Source organism: Peromyscus maniculatus, chromosome 10, assembly GCF_049852395.1.
Source record: "Peromyscus maniculatus bairdii isolate BWxNUB_F1_BW_parent chromosome 10, HU_Pman_BW_mat_3.1, whole genome shotgun sequence".
In the NCBI taxonomy this organism is placed as follows: Eukaryota; Metazoa; Chordata; class Mammalia; order Rodentia; family Cricetidae; genus Peromyscus; species Peromyscus maniculatus.
Genome location: NC_134861.1, coordinates 7134550 through 7153977, shown reverse-complemented (window position 1 = coordinate 7153977; position 19428 = coordinate 7134550). Strand labels below are relative to the sequence as shown.

Here is a 19428-nt window from a genome sequence, read left to right as displayed (position 1 = left end):
AAGCGCACCTCGTGGCCTTCATTCACCATTGTTCCCCTGGCGCCTGGTACAGGCGGGACAGCAGCCCCGGGTGGGAGCCTGAAGCTCGAGGTGCCTTCCACGTTGCCTGCCCAGCTCTTGGCCCACGGTGCTCCACCTGAGCCTGAGCAGTGGAGGAACCCACGCGGGTCCACGCGCGCCCCGGGTCCCCGCACGGCTCACGTGAGGGCCCCACCCGTCCCGCCCACTCCTCCACCGACCCCGCCCTGCCCCGCCCTCCGAACAGGCCCCGCCCAGTCCCCTTCCCGCCCCGCCCCCACTCCGTTCTCGACCGCGCTCGGGTCCACAGCTCTATGGGGAAAGCGGCCGCTCTGAGCCGAGGCGGCGGCTGCGCTGGCCGCTCCCGCGGGCTGTCGTCGCTGTTCACGGTTGTCCCCTGCCTGTCCTGCCACACGGCGGCGCCGGGCATGAGCTCGTCTACATCCGGCTCAGGGCCGGAGCCCAAGCCCCAGCTCCAGCCTGTGCAGGCACCAGAGCGGGAGTTGCTGTCCGAACAGGTGTGCAAGCCAGTTTTTGAACCGGTGCCGAGATCTGAACCCGGGCCCCAGACGACGTCTGAGCCAGGGCCCTCGGGGGCTGGGCAGGAATCGGAGCTACAGGATTTATGGCTGGAGTCAGAGGCGGGCCCAAGAGCAGGTGCTGGGCCCTTCACCAAAATCTCATCGGAGGAGCTAACCTCTCTGGGGTCAACTGTAGGCAACGCGCCCCTGGCCAAGCCTGAGCCCAGGTCGGTGTCCAAGCCCCAGCCGCTTCAGCGACCAGGACAGGCGAAGACTTCTGTCGGGAGTCCAGTTTCAGGGGCTGGTGTCCCAATGGTCGCACCACCTCTGGACAGCTACAAGGGCTGGCTCCTCAAGTGGACTAATTACCTGAAAGGCTACCAGCGCCGCTGGTTCGTGCTGGGCAATGGCCTGCTGTCCTACTACAGGTACGGAAGTGCCGGGGAGGTCTGAGGTTGGAGGGTGGTGATGGCGGGCCTCGACTGTGGTGTGTCACCACAACCTTCTGAGATGTTTGGAAGCATGAACTCCTGTAGAAGTAGTGCCTGGCAACTGCCACGGGTGGATGTGACCTGTGGACATGGTCTCTGGCAAGCTCGGCGTTAAAGGGTTTGTGGGGAGATGGAGTGGAGGAGTGAACCAGGTTCTCAGTCCCCCTCCTGCTTTGGTAGTTGTGGAGCCTTGGGAGGACAGCCATAGCCAGCCCTGTACAGTCCTTGCTGTTTTCTGGTTCACTGTGTTAGGAATGGAAGGAGACAGTTACTAAACTCCACACTTAGGGTCCTCTCTTGGGAAGGGCTGCTGTTCCTCCTTCAGGCGGCTACTCAGTTTGTGTCCTACCTTCGCTGGGACTAGCAGACCCACAGCTATTATCAGACACAGGGTGTGCCCTTTGGGAACCCGAGCTGATGTTCTGTGCAGAACGGACACTTTTCCTGCAGAGACATGGCTAACGCTACCCCCCACTAATGCTGGTCGGAAGTGGGAACTTCCCCAAGGCTTCCTTCCCTTTCACGCTAGGTATTTCCTGGGAGTTTAAGCTTCTCGGTCTCAGGTCACTCTAGATCAGTGGTTCTCAAACTCGGTGGGATTGCTGCAACAACATCTAGGCCTCTCTCTGAATCCCTCCTGCAGTAGACCCGAGGGAAGGGATGGCTTTTCTGAAAGCTCCCGAGGAAGGACTGTGATGCTGGTCCAGGGTCACACTCCAAGGAGCTCTCCTTCACTGTTGTGGACAGAGTTCCTGTTGGAGCTTGGGTTCCCTGAGTCACTTGGCTCTGATAATACTTCAGGTCCTTGCCACAGGGTTTAGGCTGTTCTCCCCAGCCCTTTGGAGACCAAGTGCCTGGTTTAGTTAAGTGTGCTATGCCTGAGAATTGTTGCGCTCAACTGCACCAAGGTGGGGGTCATTGGCCATGCTTGCTTCCCGGTGGAGGAGAAAGTCAAGATGAGTCTGAATGTGTCCTACACACGCAGTGTCGTGGTGTCCTTTGCCCCCCCCCCCCTCAGCTGTGACCCAGAACACACTGTCCTTAGAGTTAGCATACCAACCAACAGGAGATCCTTTCCAGACGTGATTTTAATTTATCTTAACATACACTTCTGTCATGCAACTATTTCACCCAGATAGGCCTCGGCAGGGGCTCTCAGTGAATTGCTGAGTTACTTCCTTTGGAGGCAAGGGGCATCATGTCAGCTGTGGACCACACACTTCATTTCATCCCTCTAGCCGTGGTGTGAGGTAGATTTTAATGTCGTCTTATTGCACAAGTGGATATTCTGAGCCCCGAGAACATAGCTTTGTCATCTGGTCACCTGCCCAGAGATTCTTACTCAGGCCTCTTGGATGCAAAGCTCTTCAGTGATCTCACCCCTGGAGAACCAACTTGTCTGGAAGCTTGCTTACTAAAAAAATGTTAGTTTTTAGAAAACTACCCTGCGACATGAAGTAACACACGAGATAAGCCTGTTCCATGATTGTACCAAGCACAGTCACCCTGGATTCCGGCTTCCAGTACTGTCTGTGCTTGGTAGGTGTGCTAAACTGTAGAGGTCAAAGTAGGACGTGTATGACCTCGCCGCATGCTGGTTTGATTTGTTTGCATTAGAAAAGCAAAGGTTCCCCATTCTGGCTTCTTCCCATGGTTTTGTATAGACAGTTGGCATTTGAAGGTAATCCTAGGATGCAGATTCTCTGGGCCACTAAGAAAAAAAAAAAACCCTTACTGCTTGCTGACAAGGTTGTAGAGATGAACTCTGGTTTGGAGGAAGAAGGAAGAGAGAAAAAGTTTCTCTCTCTCTCTCTCTCTCTCTCTCTCTCTCTCTCTCTCTCTCTGTGTGTGTGTGTGTGTGTGTGTGTGTGTGTGTGTATGTGTAAAGCCAACTTCTGTCACTTCATTAGGCTGTTTCTAGAGTCCAGGTGGGTATAGTTGTTCTTGGCTCAGCTAGGGGTAATGAGTGATCCTGACATTTATCCATTTGTGCGTTCATAGTTTCATATAAAGTCTGCTGGGAAGGGGAAACTGAGGCTGAAGGAATGAGCGTTAGTAGCTTATCCGCTGGCACCCCGATCACAGTACGTGTCAAGATGGAGAATGTCCCTTGGAGAAGCTGGGTCAGCCGCTCTTCTGCTCTGCGTTTCCTGCACGTGACACCACGTTACTGTCCCTCCTGGCCTGTTCTCTTTCCCTGAGATAGCCTCCCTGTGTAGCCCAGGCTGACCTTAAACTCTTTTTTTTTTTTTTTTTTTTTTTTACCTTAAACTCTTGGCCTTTGTGCCTCAGACTTGGCTAAAGAATACATTCTAAAGAACTAGTTAGCTGCTGTTCAATTATTGGGTGAGGAGGAACTCATGTGGAGGTCAGAGGAGGCTGTCAGGAGAGAGTTCTCTCCTTCCACCCTGTGGGTCCGGGGGATTGACCTCAGGTCACCAGGCTTGGCAGCAGGCACCTTCACCCACTGAGCCCTCTCGCTGGTCCTGTTGAGCTGTTTTTAAAACATTACATATTTAGAATTATTTTATGTATGAATGTTTTACCTACATCTATGTCTATTCACCATATGTTTGCCTGGTACCCTTGGAGGTCAGAGGGGGGCATCAGATCACCTGGAACTGGAGTGACAGATGGTTGTGAACCACCATGTGGGTGCTGGGAATTGAACCCAGGTCCTTTGCAAGAGCAGCCAGTGAAGCCTTGCTCTTAACACTGCAATTAAACCCTCATCTAAGGAGGAGGGGAAGCATCCCATGAAATTAAAAAAAAAAAAATTTCCCTCTAAAACTGTAAAATAAAAACACCCATACTCCTGCAGTTAACCCTGACAACTACCTTTATTCTTCGTGCTTTAAACCTAACTCATGATGCAAAACCAAACAAAAGCAGAGGCCATTGCTTTGAAATGTTCCACAGCAACCCAGATGATGAGCTAGCCTTTGCTCATGCTTCGTAGCAGTGAATCAGGACAAGACAGATTTGCTAATGTGCGTTTCATCGCCAATGGACTGAAGCTGCCCGGTCTTTTATTTTTGAACGGTTTCTAAGAGAGTGTTTATTGAACGCAAACAAAGGCAGCGGCAGTCTCGGAGACCAGAAGTGGCACACGCTTGGTCAGACCGAATTACGTGTTACTCACAGTGTGGAGCCTGGTCCATGCTCCTGCTTCTACAGTTTGGGCTTTGTTGGCCTTGCACAACTCTGTCCATCGCCTGCTGATTAATCATCTGTATCAGGAGCCCTTCACGAAGGGACCAATAGCAGCATTGTGTAGATCTTCAGGGCTAGGGATCACTTACCTTTCAAAACATCTAAATGTATTCTTCCCAATTTAGCTAAATTAGTGTGCCGATTTATGGCCCCAAAATACACTTCAGGTGCCTCCATTGGGTATTCTGAAAGGAAGAGTTCAACCTCAAAAGTCTGTGAGGGAATCCTGGGGACCAGGAACAACCATATGAAAATAAGGGGTGCTGCTCTCCCCAGGCTTGACTTAGTGCCAAGGACTGGTTCCATCAGCAAAGGCTGGCTCTCCCCAGGGGCCTGTGAGGCAGCCTGGCCATCCTGATAGTCTGGTTTTTTGCCTCACAGTGCCTAGGCCAACAGATGGATGCGGTGACATTGATGCTACCAGGAGTCAAAGGATGCTGCTTATAAATACTGTCACATGTGAGCAGTATTTCTGGGAGGTGTGGTCACTGTACACAGTGCTCTCCAACAATGTGGTAAGACACAGTAAGATGGAGGGTGAGATGTTTGTTCTTCATTGCCTGGCACCCTTAGTTATGTGTCTGTTCAGACGTCACCCAGGAATACAGTTTCACATTCCAGTTCTGCAGCTAGTTCCCATTTTAAGCATTTTATTCCTAGCTCTTGTCTCACAGAGAACATTTAATTACATGAAATTAGAGAAGAATTCATACCGATACAGAATTTTCAAAGGTATTTATCCCAACAAGTCATTATTATAGAGAACTAAAATGCCCAACATGACCTTTCTCACATTAAGGAAACTGATAAGGTGAGGCAGGATTCTGTGTTGGGTGCCAGTTGCTTGTTTGGTCTCATAAATGACATTTGTTTCTCAGGGGATGATTTCAGACAGAAACACTTTAGAAATGTTTTTATTGCCCATTCTGATCTACGCTCAGTAAGGGGCTAAGCCAGTTAACGAGGAGGACCTTAGCCTAGATCCTGGGAAAAAAGACAGTGGTCAAGTGACAGCAAAACTTAAAGTCCTCTGCTGAAGACCATTGCACATTTGAGGAGCTGGACCCATTTCAGAGTGGGGGCCAGCTAACAAAAATGGCTCCCCTCTTGGTCCCTAGATGGATTATTTATCTCGACTGTGAGCTCAGCATTCCAGAGCCAACCTTGTGGAGGTTGGGCCCCAAGAAAAGCGTTGTTTTTGATGTCACTTCATTAATACTTAATTGATGAAAGGGGGAAACAAAAGCCCATGCGCAGCAAAATGCCTCTGAAAACGTGAAGCGGAGCCGCATATCTGTGGGGTGAGGCACTGAGGCCCTACGGGAGGTAGGCCGATCATATTAGTTAGGCTTGACTTTGAAATGCGGAGTGTTTCATGTGTTCAGAGGCTGGAAGGGAACACACAGACATGAACGTGTGATAACGATGATGAGGGTGGTTGCCAAGAGTGATAAGTAGACCAGGAGGGGTTGGAGATAATGCTGTGCATGCTGACGTTTTTAATGAGTGCTGCTGACATGAACTGTAATTTCCCCCATGAAACCTCCTCTGAACTTTCCTCTTTCCATGAAGAGCTAAAAACCTGAGTCATGCTTGTTGTCCCCTCCCGCCTCATTCCATTCCAGATGGAATTTCCAAGCCCGTGTGTCTTTCCTGTAGTCCCCATCCCTGTCCTGACGCCGCATCGCATCGTAGCTTTAGTCTGCTTTCTGCTTACCTAGTGCCCTGGCTTCCAGCCACTGTCCTGGTCAGGACCTCTCTGCTATGGTGCAGGCTCCCGAGACAGTGGCCCTGGGCTTGTAGAAGGAAGTACATCCCTGCGCTGAACCCCTCTGAAATGCCTGTGGTGGCTTCTGGCAGCACCAATGAACAAGGCCTCCTTCTCTAGGAACTTACAGGGTGTGTCTGTGGGCATCCCGAGACAACTCTGTGCCATGAGGACACCGTGGGCAAACTCGGCATTGTCTTTCTGGCATGCCTGGTGCTTTGCCACCATAATTGTATCGATAGCTCGGTTAGTCTGCGAGTGGCTGAGGGAATAAATGAATGAATGAGAGGTGCCTGTGAATTGATGGGTTTGAAACAAAAAGCAAGTGTGTTTCTTAGTTTGTTTTCCATGTAAAACCTTGTTTATTGAAGTAAGCTTGGGCATATACAGTGGAGAAGGCAGGCTTAAGCCAGAAGTGCTGGAAAAGTGACAGAAACACAGATATAACATGTCCACAGGCTCAAATGTGTTGTGAGGAGTGATTCGGTGAATTTACAGCTCATTTTTGTGTGGTTCATTGTTTTAGAGAATATTTTATTTGTCTGTGGGCGCGTGGAGGTGCCTATGGAGGACAGAAGAAGTGTCAGATCACCTGCAGCTGAAGTTACAGACAATTGTGAGCCTGATGTGGGTTCTGGGAGCTGAACTCTGATCCCTTTCAAGAGTAGCGAGTGCTCTTAACCACTGAGCCCCTCTGCAGTCCCTGGCCCATTGGTATTTCTGTAGACTTGTAAGTGTTTAATGTCGTCTGCGTGCACAAGGGTGACTTGTCACTTTGTGAAGTTGGTTGTGGATAAAGGAATGAAAAGCAAAAATAAAGTTTTTTTCAAGGATGTTTCTGCCAAGCTTGTAGCTCTTTAAATTAGCCGTGTGGGCCTGTTTGCCTTCTGTGTGTTACATATGAGACTCCATGGGAAGCAGACCACAGGCAGAGATGAGGCCTCTACCCTCCATTGCTTTTGGATAACAGGGCTGTCCTTTCATCTGTGAGGTCTTCTCCAGTAAAGGAGTGTGGCTTTGCCTTCCACGGTGCAGCTCAGGAGCAACACCAGGACCTGACCCTGCAGATGTCTCCCCGACTCCTATCCTCACTGGGCTCTTGGGTCCAAGTCTAACCCCGAGATGGATGCACTGTTGGGAGGACTCAGTAAGATGTGGCATACAGTTAGCCTTACAATAAAACTATCAGATCAGGAAAAAATGGGGGAAGAACACATGGGGTGAACTCCAGGGAATGCACACCCATGGTGCCGCCGGCTTCTAGGGGACTGACTCAGTGGAGTCACACAAGACACATCCAATTCTCCAGTAATACTTGACAACATGTGTGAAATATTGCCGCCACAGGGGGCTTGTTTCTTAGCCCAAACTTTTGCTGTAGGACGATCCTATGGAAGCACCCTGTCCAGCATGTGCCTAAATCCCAGATTCCTATAAGGAGAGCAGATCTCCAACATATACCAGATTGTATATAGACAGTGTGAGCGTCATTGTCAACATAAACCACATTGTATAGACAGTGTGAGCATCACTGTCAACATAAACCACATTGTATCGACAGTGTGAGCATCACTGTCAACATAAACCACATTGTATAGACAGTGTGAGCATCACTGTCAACATAAACCACATTGTATAGACAGTGTGAGCATCACTGTCAACATAAACCACATTGTATCGACAGTGTGAGCATCACTGTCAACATAAACCACATTGTGTAGACAGTGTGAGCATAATTGTCAACACAAACCACATTGTGTAGACAGTGTGAGCATCACTGTCAACATAAACCGCATTGTGTAGACAGTGTGAGTGTCATTGTCAACATAAACCACATTGTATAGACAGTGTGAGCATCACTGTCAACATAAACCACATTGTATAGACAGTGTGAGCATCATTGTCAACATAAACCACATTGTATAGACAGTGTGAGCATCATTGTCAACATAAACCACATTGTATAGACAGTGTGAGCATCATTGTCAACATAAACCACATTGTATCGACAGTGTGAGCATCGCTGTCAACATAAACCACATTGTGTAGACAGTGTGAGCATCACTGTCAACATAAACCACATTGTGTAGACAGTGTGAGCATCACTGTCAACATAAACCACATTGTATAGACAGTGTGAGCATCATTGTCAACATAAACCACATTGTGTAGACAGTGTGAGCATCACTGTCAACATAAACCACATTGTGTAGACAGTGTGAGCATCACTGTCAACATAAACCACATTGTGTAGACAGTGTGAGCATAATTGTCAACATAAACCACATTGGACAGTCAGCCTGAGCATCATCATCAACTAAGGAATGGCAGGAAGCACCCCAAAATCCAAAGCTCCCAGACTCTGATCCAGGACTAGACTTAGAAGCAGGCCCTTGGAAGGATAGCAGCCTCAAGTTTGTGTGTGAATCTTGCTCCTCCTCCTTGCAGACCCCAGTGATGCCGGTCATGGGTGAGGGTTAGCCCTCACCCTGCTTCAAGGACAGTGAATGCTCCCTCTTGACTTTGAGTGATGGGGTGTCCTCTTGTTTCTGACCAGAACAAGCCATATGCGAGCTGTATTAGTGACTCCTCTGTTTATATGACCAAAGCAACTTATAGAAGGGTTTATTTTGACTTACGGTTCTAGAAGGAGAGTCCATACTGTGTGTGTGTGTGTGTGTGTGTGTGTGTGTGTGTGTGTGTGTGTGTGTGTGTACATGGAGACAGCATAGCAACAGGAGTGGGATACTGGCTCATCACAACTTTATCTATACATAGGAACTGGAAAGAGCAAACTGGAAGTGAAGTGAGGCTGTAAACTTTCAAGTGACATATCCTTCAGCCAGACTCCTTGTCCTAAAAATTCCACAACTTCCCAAGGCAGTCTCACCAACTGGGGACCCAATGTTCAAATACATGAGCCTATGGGGGCCATTTCTCATCCCCCACACCAACCTTCCAGGGTCCATATATGATCTAGTCTGTAGCTCTCTGTCTGCCCTCCCCGCTACCAAAAAAAAAAACCCAAGGAAGGGTAAGAAGGAGGGAGGGAAAGATGGAGGGAGGGGGCGAGAAAGAGGGAGTAAAGAATGTGAGGTCCCTAGGACAGGGTCAGTGCCTGTTGATCTCAAGGGGAAAAACAGCAGGGGAAATGGACTGCTCTGGAAACTGACATGTGAGAATACAGCGCCACACTGAACGGGCGGCTTGGTGTGTCCTAAATCACACACCAGATGTCACCACACAGGGATGTGGTGGCTTCAGGAGTCTCTGAGTCACACTGGCTCTTTTTCTTTTATATGCGGTGCCTCCCCATGTCTCCATCAAAGCAAAACCAAACAAAAACATAAAAACAAAACCACTCTGTGAATTCCAATCACTTAGCAATGCTTCACCCCTCCGGGCTCCTCCGGGGCCACACCTCTGCACGTCTCATACCAGTTTGACTCCTACCATTTGTCTGCGATGCTGGGCCACTGCCTGAAACCAAGAAAGGGGCAGATGGCCTTGCAGAGCTGGCATGGGACACTGCCACATTGTGTTGTCCTTTAATGGCCCTGTGGGCGCTGCTCTGATACGGGGTATGGCTTCCCCGAAATCACCAGGTACATACAGCACTCACTGCTCTTGTCAGCTGCCCCCTCCAGCTCCTCCTGGGCGTGCCTTGTCTCAGTGCCTGCTCCACAACCACATGCCTTTTATTATTCTCCAGGAACTTCACAGAAGCCATTGCCTAAGATGGAGGATGCTCAGTCATTGATGACAGAATTTTGACCTGACAGTAATACCAGGGTCATCTGGGTGTTCCTGGGTTGGATCTACTCGGTTCCTCAGGGATGATCTGGAGGAACAACACTCCGAATGCCCTTCCATGTAGTGGCATTTCTCCATGCACACTGCTAGCTAGGTGTGGGCTTCCTCTGGCATGTATTGATCTTAGTAGACTCTCAATTATCAGAAAAGTGTTTTATGGAGAACACACTTCATGGGCTAGCAGACCACTTAACAACAGAGTGTGTGCTTAGCATGTGTGGTGCCCTGGGTTTGGTCTCCAATATAAAAAACAATCAAGCAAGAAAAAAAAAAAGCTTTGTAATATTGATCTCTTCTATGCTATAAAGACCCACTGTACAGGGGCTGAGGAGGGAGGGAGCTGGCTCAGTCAGTAAATTGCTTTTTTTGTAAGCAGGATGATCTGAGTTTGATTCCCACAATCCGCACTTGAAAAAATCTGGACATGGTGACACAGGCTTGTAATCCAGCACATAGATAGGTCCTCAGGGCTCTCGAGCCAGACTGCCTGGGCTGTTTGATGAACTCCAGGTCAGGCAACGAGAGAGATCTTGTACCCCCAGGATTAGATGACAGAACCTGAGGAATAACAGCTAAAGCTGACCTCTTGCCTTTACATGCATGTGCACATCCGTGCATGTGCATATATGTGCACCCATACTAACATGGCAGGGGAGGGAAGTGGGGAGAATGAAAGAGAAAAAAGAAGTCAACATTCAGCCTGGACCATTGCAGTAGCCAAGGGGACCATTGCAGTAGCCCAGGGGACCATTGCAGTAGCCCAGGGGACCATTGCAGTAGTCCAGTGTACCATTGCAGTAGCCCAGGGGACCATTGCAGTAGCCCAGGGGACCGTTGCAGTAGTCCAGTGTACCGTTGCAGTAGCCCAGGGGACCATTGCAGTAGCCCAGGGGGACCATTGCAGTAGCCCAGGGGACCATTGCAGTAGCATAGGGGGACCATTGCAGTAGCATAGGGGGACCATTGCAGTAGCATAGGGGGACCATTGCAGTAGCCCAGGGGGACCATTGCAGTAGCCCAGGGGGACCATTGCAGTAGCCCAGGGGACCATTGCAGTAGCCCAGGGGACCATTGCAGTAGCCCACGGGACCATTGCAGTAGCCCAGGGGGACCATTGCAGTAGCCCAGGGGGACCATTGCAGTAGCCCAGGGGGACCATTGCAGTAGCCCAGGGGACCATTGCAGTAGCATAGGGGGACCATTGCAGTAGCCCAGGGGACCATTGCAGTAGCCCAGGGGGACCATTGCAGTAGCCCAGGGGACCATTGCAGTAGCCCAGGGGGACCATTGCAGTAGCCCAGGGGGACCATTGCAATAGCCCAGGGGGACCATTGCAGTAGTCCAGGGGGACCATTGCAGTAGCCCAGGGGGACCATTGCAGTAGCATAGGGGACCATTGCAGTAGCCCAGGGGACCATTGCAGTAGCCCAGGGGACCATTGCAGTAGCATAGGGGGACCATTGCAGTAGCCCAGGGGACCATTGCAGTAGCCCAGGGGACCATTGCAGTAGCCCAGTGGACCATTGCAGTAGCCCAGGGGACCATTGCAGTAGCCCAGGGGGACCATTGCAGTAGCCCAGGGGACCATTGCAGTAGCCCAGGGGACCATTGCAGTAGCCCAGGGGGACCATTGCAGTAGCATAGGGGGACCATTGCAGTAGCATAGGGGACCATTGCAGTAGCCCACGGGACCATTGCAGTAGCCCAGGGGGACCATTGCAGTAGCCCAGGGGACCATTGCAGTAGCCCAGGGGACCATTGCAGTAGCATAGGGGGACCATTGCAGTAGCCCAGGGGACCATTGCAGTAGCCCAGGGGGACCATTGCAGTAGCCCAGGGGACCATTGCAGTAGCCCAGGGGACCATTGCAGTAGCCCAGGGGACCATTGCAGTAGTCCAGGGGGACCATTGCAGTAGCCCAGGGGGACCATTGCAGTAGCCCAGGGGACCACTGCAGTAGCCCAGGGGAACCACTGCAGTAGCCCAGGGGACCATTGCAGTAGCCCAGGGGACCATTGCAGTAGCATAGGGGGACCATTGCAGTAGCCCAGGGGACCATTGCAGTAGCCCAGGGGGACCATTGCAGTAGCATAGGGGGACCATTGCAGTAGCATAGGGAGACCATTGCAGTAGTCCAGGGGGACCATTGCAGTAGCCCAGGGGGACCATTGCAGTAGCATAGGGGGACCATTGCAGTAGCCCAGGGGACCATTGCAGTAGCCCAGGGGACCATTGCAGTAGCCCAGGGGACCATTGCAGTAGCATAGGGAGACCATTGCAGTGGTCCAGGGGGACCATTGCAGTAGCCCAGGGGGACCATTGCAGTAGCCCAGGGGACCATTGCAGTAGCATAGGGGACCATTGCAGTAGCCCAGGGGACCATTGCAGTAGCCCAGGGGGACCATTGCAGTAGCCCAGGGGAACCATTGCAGTAGCCCAGGGGGACCATTGCAGTAGCCCAGGGGGACCATTGCAGTAGCATAGGGGGACCATTGCAGTAGCCCAGGGGGACCATTGCAGTAGCCCAGGGGACCATTGCAGTAGCCCAGGGGACCATTGCAGTAGCCCAGGGGACCATTGCAGTAGTCCAGGGGAACCATTGCAGTAGCCCAGGGGGACCATTGCAGTAGCCCAGGGGGACCATTGCAGTAGCATAGGGGGACCATTGCAGTAGCCCAGGGGACCATTGCAGTAGCCCAGGGGACCATTGCAGTAGCCCAGGGGACCATTGCAGTAGCCCAGGGGACCATTGCAGTAGCATAGGGGGCATTATAGAGTTTCTGGGGGAGTCAGGTACATCATCTGGGAGAGGAGAGGTTCAGGATGAAGAAGGGTCCAGTATGTAAGAGAGGGGTTTAGGATGGAAGGGAAGGGTCCAGGGTGGAGGGCGTGGGGTCCATCAGGAATGGAGGAGAAGGGTCTGGGGTGTGTTTGTTGTACAGAAGGGCACCTGAGCCCTCCTGCTTCCTCATCACTAAGGCCGAACCCTTGACAGTGAGAAGGAGGTAGGTTCTTTTGCTCAAGGTTTGGTTGTCAGCGAATCACAGGCATGCAGGAGGAGAACAGTTCACATCATGGTAGGCAGGAAGAAGGGGAAAAGTGCTCCCCAGGTGACCTCCTTCCTCCACAGGTTTTGGTTCTCTCTTTTGCCACATCCCAGTAAAGCCATCGTGTTATGGTGCATCACGGGACTCAACTGCTAGGTGAAGTCTGAGGAGGTGGGATTTTACTTTGAGTTTTGTACTTCGTGGCTTACAAGAACCTTCGAAAAGCGGAAGAGCAGAGCTTCCAAATCTTTCCTCTTTTACTCAGGGGTTGGCCTGAATTTAAGGCCTTTGGCTTCTCGAAGAAAACTTCAGTGCATTACACAAAAATTTGGACTGAACCAGCCTCCCTGTACGTCCCTCCTTGTACTACACGAGATTTTAATAAGGACCAGATCTGAGCGGTCGTCATAATGGTGTCCAGGGTGCTTCTGCACGTGTCACTCCTATTTGATGACAGCCCAGAGGGAAAGGAGCGTAACCTGTGGTTAGAGCTGGGAAAGCTGGTTCCCAGTGCAGCAGCCCTGGAAGTGGGTGTCTGCGCTGAGATCCGAGCCCAGTGTTCCGAGGTGCACACCCCTGCTCAGAGCCTCCCCTTACTGTTGGAGGCAGCACGTTTCCATCCGCTGCCAAGCCTGCGCCCCCAGACTTCCCTGGGTTTAGGCACTGCCCTGTTTGCCTTGGAGATCTGTGTGCACAGCCTCAAGGTGGCCTGGGAGCCTTGGGGACCCTCCTTTCTCTCTTTGCCCCTGTGGGTCCCCTTTATTCAGGAGCCTTCACCCCCAGCTTCACTGGTTCGTTCAGGGCTGGGCTCCGTGGAACTGAAAGTGGGGATTGCTGGTTCTGAGGCCTCACGGGAGACTCGCGTTGCCCCTCTGCGGTCAGATACTCACCAAACACATCAGTGGTCGTCAAGGGCAGGCTTGTCTGCCATCTGTTGTCTGGGAGAGCAGCTGGTGCAGTGGAGCATGCCTGTAATCTTAGCACTTAGGGGCGAGGGAGTAGAACCATGAGTTTGCCTCAAAAAAACAAGGGTCTGGGTCGTGGCTCACTGGTAAGGTGCTTTCTTTCCAGGGCCCAGTCTTCAGCACCACAACATAAGGCTTGCTATCTCAGTTCATTCTATTTTAATCTTGTTTTTAAAGGGAAGAGTCTTGCCATGTTCTCAAAACTGGCCTTGTATGTCAGGGTGCATGCAGTCCTCCTGCCTCAGTCTCCTGAGAGGCTGTGACTGCAGGAATATGCCTGTGTTCCCAGCCTTTTCTCGATTATTATTATTTTAGATTATTTTATTTTATGTGTATGAGTGTTCTGCCTGCCTGTTTGTCTGTGCACACGTGCATGCAGTACCTGTAGAGGCCAGAAGAGGGCGTCAGTTCCCCGGGAACTGGAGTTAACAGTTGTGAGCTGCCAAGAGAGTTCTGGGAGCCAAACCCAGGACCTCTGGAAGAGCAGCCAATGCCCTTGACCTCCGAGCTGTCTCTCCAGCCCCCTTTATCTCCGTTATTTTGAAGTGTGCAGGTCAGTGGTGTTGACTGCCATCACACTGCCTGTGATCTCCAGAGTTTTCCTGTCTTGCAAGTCTGAAGTCCGTGCTCACTGAACAGCCCCTCCCCCTTTCCCTGTCCTCAGGCCCTTCAGGTTTCATGGATTTGATTATTTTGGCTGTTTTGTAAAAACAGAATTATAAAGCCTTTGTCTTTTTGTGGCTGGCTCATTTTACTCAGCATGTTTTGAAGTTCATTCTTATAGCATCTTTTTAAAATAATAAATACTCCATTGTAAGAATGTACCATACTTTGTTTATGCTTTGGTTATGGACACTTGGTGTGATGGTTAGTGTTTGTTTGTTTGGTCGACTTGACACAAGCTAGGGTCATCTGGGAAGAGGAACCTTCATTGAAAAAATGCTTCCATCAGATCGGCCTGTAGGAGTTGGTGTGGCTTTTTTTTTTTTTTTTTTAATTAATGACTGATGTGGAAGGGCCCAGCCCACTGTGGATGGTGCCATTCCTGGGCAGGTGGTCGTGGGTTGTATAAGGAATCTGACAAAGCAAGCCATGGGGAACAGGCCGATGAGCAGTGTCCCTTCATGGTTCTGCTTCAGTTCCTGCTTCTGTGTCCCTGTCCCCGACTTCCTTCATGACGGACTGTGAGCTGAAATAAACCCACTTCTGGCCAAGTTGTTTTAGCCATGGGGTTTGTCACAGCACCAGGAACCTAACGAGGACACGCGGGCTGCTTTCCTCTCCTGGAGACTGTGGAAGTGATGCGCTGAGCAGCTGTAATGATAGCCCAAGACCAGAGTCCAAGCCCTTTGGCTCTCACACATCACCAGAAGCAGGATTGCTGGCTTATATGCTTGTTCCTCTCTCTCTCTCTCTCTCTCTCTCTCTCTCTCTCTCTCTCTCTCTCTCTCTCTCTCTCTCTCTCTCTCTCTCTCTCATTTTTTGTTTTTCTTTTTTTTTAAATTTTTTCAAGAAAGGATTCTCTGTGTAACAGTTCTGACTGTACTGGAACTCAATTTGTAGACCAGGCTGGCCTCGAACTCACAGAAGATTAGCCTGCCTCTGCCTCTCAAGTGCTGGGATTAAAGGCGCACGCACCACCGCCCAGCCCATTTTTCAGTTTTTGAGGAACTTCCATCCATACTGGTTTCCACAGCAGTCACCATTTTATATTCCTACCTAAAGCCTTCGCCATTTCCACATCCCTGCCAACGCTTGTTACTTTACTTTCTAGTTTTTTTCCTCCTTGTTTGCCCCCCCCCCCCGTTGATTTAATTTTTAATTATCTGTCTCTGTGTATCTCTGTGTGTGCACATGTGTGCAGGTACCCATAGACCAGAGCAGGGTGCTGGAGCCCCTGGAGCTGGAGTTCCAGGTAGTTGTGTTTGATGTTGGTGCTGGGAGCTGAACTCTGCAAGTCTCCTGACTGCCCAGCAACCTCTCCAGCCCCAGCTTGCCTGTTTCTGATGCCAGTGTGGGGTGATGTCACTGTGGTTTTGTTGTTATTGTTGTTTTGTTTTTGTTTTCCGAGACAGGGTTTCTCTGTGTAGTTTTGGTGCCTGCCCTGGATCTCACTCTAGACCAGGTTGGCCTCGAACTCACAGAGATCTACCTGGCTCTGCCTCCTAAGTGCTGGGACAAAAGGCGTGCGCCACCACTGCCCGGCGTCACTGTGGTTTTCATATGCATCCTCTGATGATTAGTGACACTGAGGACCTTTTCATACACTTACTGACAATTTCTATATAATTTTAGAGAAGTATATATCTTGCACCCTTTTTATTTGTGTGTGGTTCTTGAACTCAGGGCAATGCTGTACCATGGATCTACCTCCTTAGCTTCTTACATACATTCACACACACACACACACACACACACACACACACACACACACATGCACAGGTGCACACACACGCACGCACAGGTGCATACTCATACACACACAGATGCACACTCATGCACACACACACACACACACACACACACACACACACACACACACACGGTTTTAAATTCAGGGACGGAGTCTCACTAAGTTGCCCAGCCTGACCTCACACTTGCTGTGCAGTCAGTCGGTCAGACCTTGACTTATGCCCCTCTTGTCTCGGCCTCCTGAGTAGCTGGGATTACAAGCCTGTGCCACCAGGCCCAACCTTCCTGCTCACTCTTAAAATCAGTTGTTTGTTATTGTTGACGTGTAGGATGGCAGCGTCTGTCGGCTGTGTGGTCTGAAGATGTCTCCTTCCTGCTTTGGTGGCGGTCTCTACAGTTCTCATGCGCTGTAGTCCATCCGCTCCCCTTTGCTGCCTCTGGGGTTCGCCCTGGACAAGCCAGGTCTCAAGCCAGCCCTTTCCCCCTGCATTTTCCTCTAAGAATTTTAGAGTTTTAGATCTTAAATTTAGATTTTTAATCTATTTGGAGTTTACAAAACTTCTTTGGAAGCCTTCGGATTGGAATGCAAGGCCTCAAGCTTATGTTGTGCCCCTGAGCCACAGTCTGCAGGTGATCAGCTAAGGCTCCAGACCCTCCCCCACCGTGGGGGGTCCGGCGGTTCAGCCCTGTTTGTTGAGGAGACCCTCCTTTCCCTATGTAATGTTCCTGGCACTCTCACATTGCAGGTCCTTTGACCACATGCATGGGGTAGAAAGACCACCCTCCTGAGAAGCACCGTGCTGGTTAGACCCAGCTGTGCCTTTATCATCTGCGGAGGTGGTGGTGGTGGTGGTGGTGGTGGTGGTGGTGGTGAGCAGGTAAATCCAAGGAGACACCTCTAAGGTCCCTTCTCAAATCTCAATCTCTCTCTCTCTCTCTCTCTCTCTCTCTCTCTCTCTCTCTCTCTCTCTCTCTGGCACGTGTTTGCATCTGTGGGTGTGCATTTGTGCATGTACAGGCCTGAGGTTGACCTCAAGTGTCACTGAACCCAGAACTCACCTATTCAATCTAGCAAGTCAGTTTGCTTGCTCTGGGGAGCCCCTGTGTCCACTTGGGGCCACCCTGCCCACCCTGCATGTAAATAGGTGCTGGAGGGTTCTGAATTCTAGCCCAAACGCTGTGCAGCAGGAACTTTACCCCTGTAAATCTCTCTTCAGATGTACCCCCCCTTTTGAAGTGCTGGGGACCAAATCCAGAGCCATGCATTTGATGGGCAAGTTCTCTCCAGTCAGCCACATCTTTACCCCTCCTGAGAACTACATGTAGGTGGCAGCCCGTGAGAAGGCGGGTGACATCAGGGGCAGATTCCCAAGCCCGTGGAAGATCCTCTGAGAGGCTCGAACTTTTTGTGGCTTTTAGCATCTCCCTTTTGTCTCCTGTTCATCTGCGTGCATATAACCACGGCTCGCCATAAGTCTCAGGTCTCTCTCTCCAGCATCACGTGCTGTGGACCTCTTCCTCCACCACCACACTCCAGTGACAATGGATCCTGTGTGCACCCTGACACAGTAGACAAAAGAGAACAGATCCCCAGCTGGCTGTGCTCCTAGATCGGACAGCTTTACCCCACAGACTACTGGGGATGGTTTATAGCAGCAGTGGGTTAGTCTTGTTTGAGCGCCTGCAGGTGGCTGAGGCAAGAGTGGGCTAGTGGGATGTATCATTCCGCCATGATGGCAGAGTACAGGGGAGAGAGGAGAGGCCACAGCATGCATGCAAGCAGAATGAAGCTCTCATTCTGGTCCACATTCTACTTGGATGAATCACAGCAACCGACTCAGAGGCATTTCTTCCCTACTCACCTGTTCCCAAATACCTGGCAGCCACTTCCCAAATAATTGGCTCGGAGGCTTATTATTACTAACAAATGCTCAGTCGATAGCTCAGGCTTGTTACTAGCTAACTCTTACACTTAAATTAGCCTATATTTCTATTTATTCTTTGCCATGTGGCTCATGGCTTGTTCCTTCGTTTTTAATACATCTTGTTTGCTCAGTGTCTGGCTGGCGTCTCCCCTGACTCTGCCCTTCTCCTTCCCATCATCCTTAGTTTGGTTGCCATGCCTATACTTCCTGCCTGGCTTCTGGCAGGAAGTGTGTTATTAAACCAATTTGAGTGACAAATCTTTGTATAACACAATTATTCCACAGCACCTGCTCTCTGCTCTGGGGGTTGATCCCTCAAAGCCCAGTGGTAAATTCGTAGCTGTGGATTGTACATCAAAGAGGGCGTTAAGAGTGGCAGAGAACACTTACATGTTCTGCTCTCCCTTCTAGTGACCATATGCTTTAGTCTCTTGATAAGATTTATTCTTGACAGTTTCACATACATGTACAATGTACCTTAATAATATCCGCCCCAACTCCAACAGACACAAGCACCCCCAGTATATACCCTGCTTTCCTTCATAGGCCATTCTTCATTTTAAAAAAACGATGAAGTCCAGTTAGGGCTGCCTGCATATCACAGGCAAACCTATCAGCAACTTCCCCCTAGGAAGAATTGTCCTTTCCTGGAATCTCTCAAGTGCCTGCCCTTGTTGTGTGGCCTTTGGTTTTCCAGCTGCTCCTGAGCTTTGACAGTTTGCCATTTGCCTTTGCTTAAAGCCAGATGGGAGTCCCCTTTACATTAGATTATCGAAACTAATATTAATGTCAGTGCCTGTGGTACTAGAGGCCACAGGTGTGTGTGTGTGTGTGTGTGTGTGTGTGTGTGTGTGTAAATTCCTGAATAAATTATCCATAACCTCATGCTGCGATCTGTACATTTAAACGTGATTGGCCTTGGTGTGCTAATTTGGAATTAAGCATTTCCTTGATTGATCTCTGTGTGTGCTTCCCCCATAAGACAGGGTTTCTCTGTGTAGCCCTGGATGTCCTGGAACTCACTTTGTAGACCAGGCTGGCCCTGAACTCAGAGATCCGCCTGCCTCTGCCTCCCAAAGTGCTGGGAGTAAAGGTGTGCGCCACCACTGCCCCTGCCACCACCGATTTGTGGCGTTTCCACCTTCTCTGTCGAGGTAACTGATTTTTCTTCACTTTCTTTGTTTTGTACAGTGTCTTCTCTGGTCTGTTTTCACACCACTTGAGTCTTACACAAAAGGACACAAGCCGCAGAGCT

General features: G+C 50.4%; 1 protein-coding gene across 3 annotated transcripts in view; it reads left to right on the top strand.

Annotated features, from left to right (window-relative positions):
* Positions 1–301: 301 nt before the first annotated feature.
* Osbp2 (oxysterol binding protein 2) overlaps positions 302–19428 on the top strand; it is a 159348-nt gene continuing 140221 nt past the window's right edge. For all 3 annotated transcript variants that reach the window (XM_006972927.4, XM_006972926.4, XM_076545805.1), the window contains exon 1: positions 302–967. In XM_006972927.4, coding sequence (XP_006972989.1) covers positions 333–967 — 635 coding nt within the window. In that variant the 5' untranslated portion in view covers positions 302–332. The remainder of the gene's footprint in view (positions 968–19428) is intronic.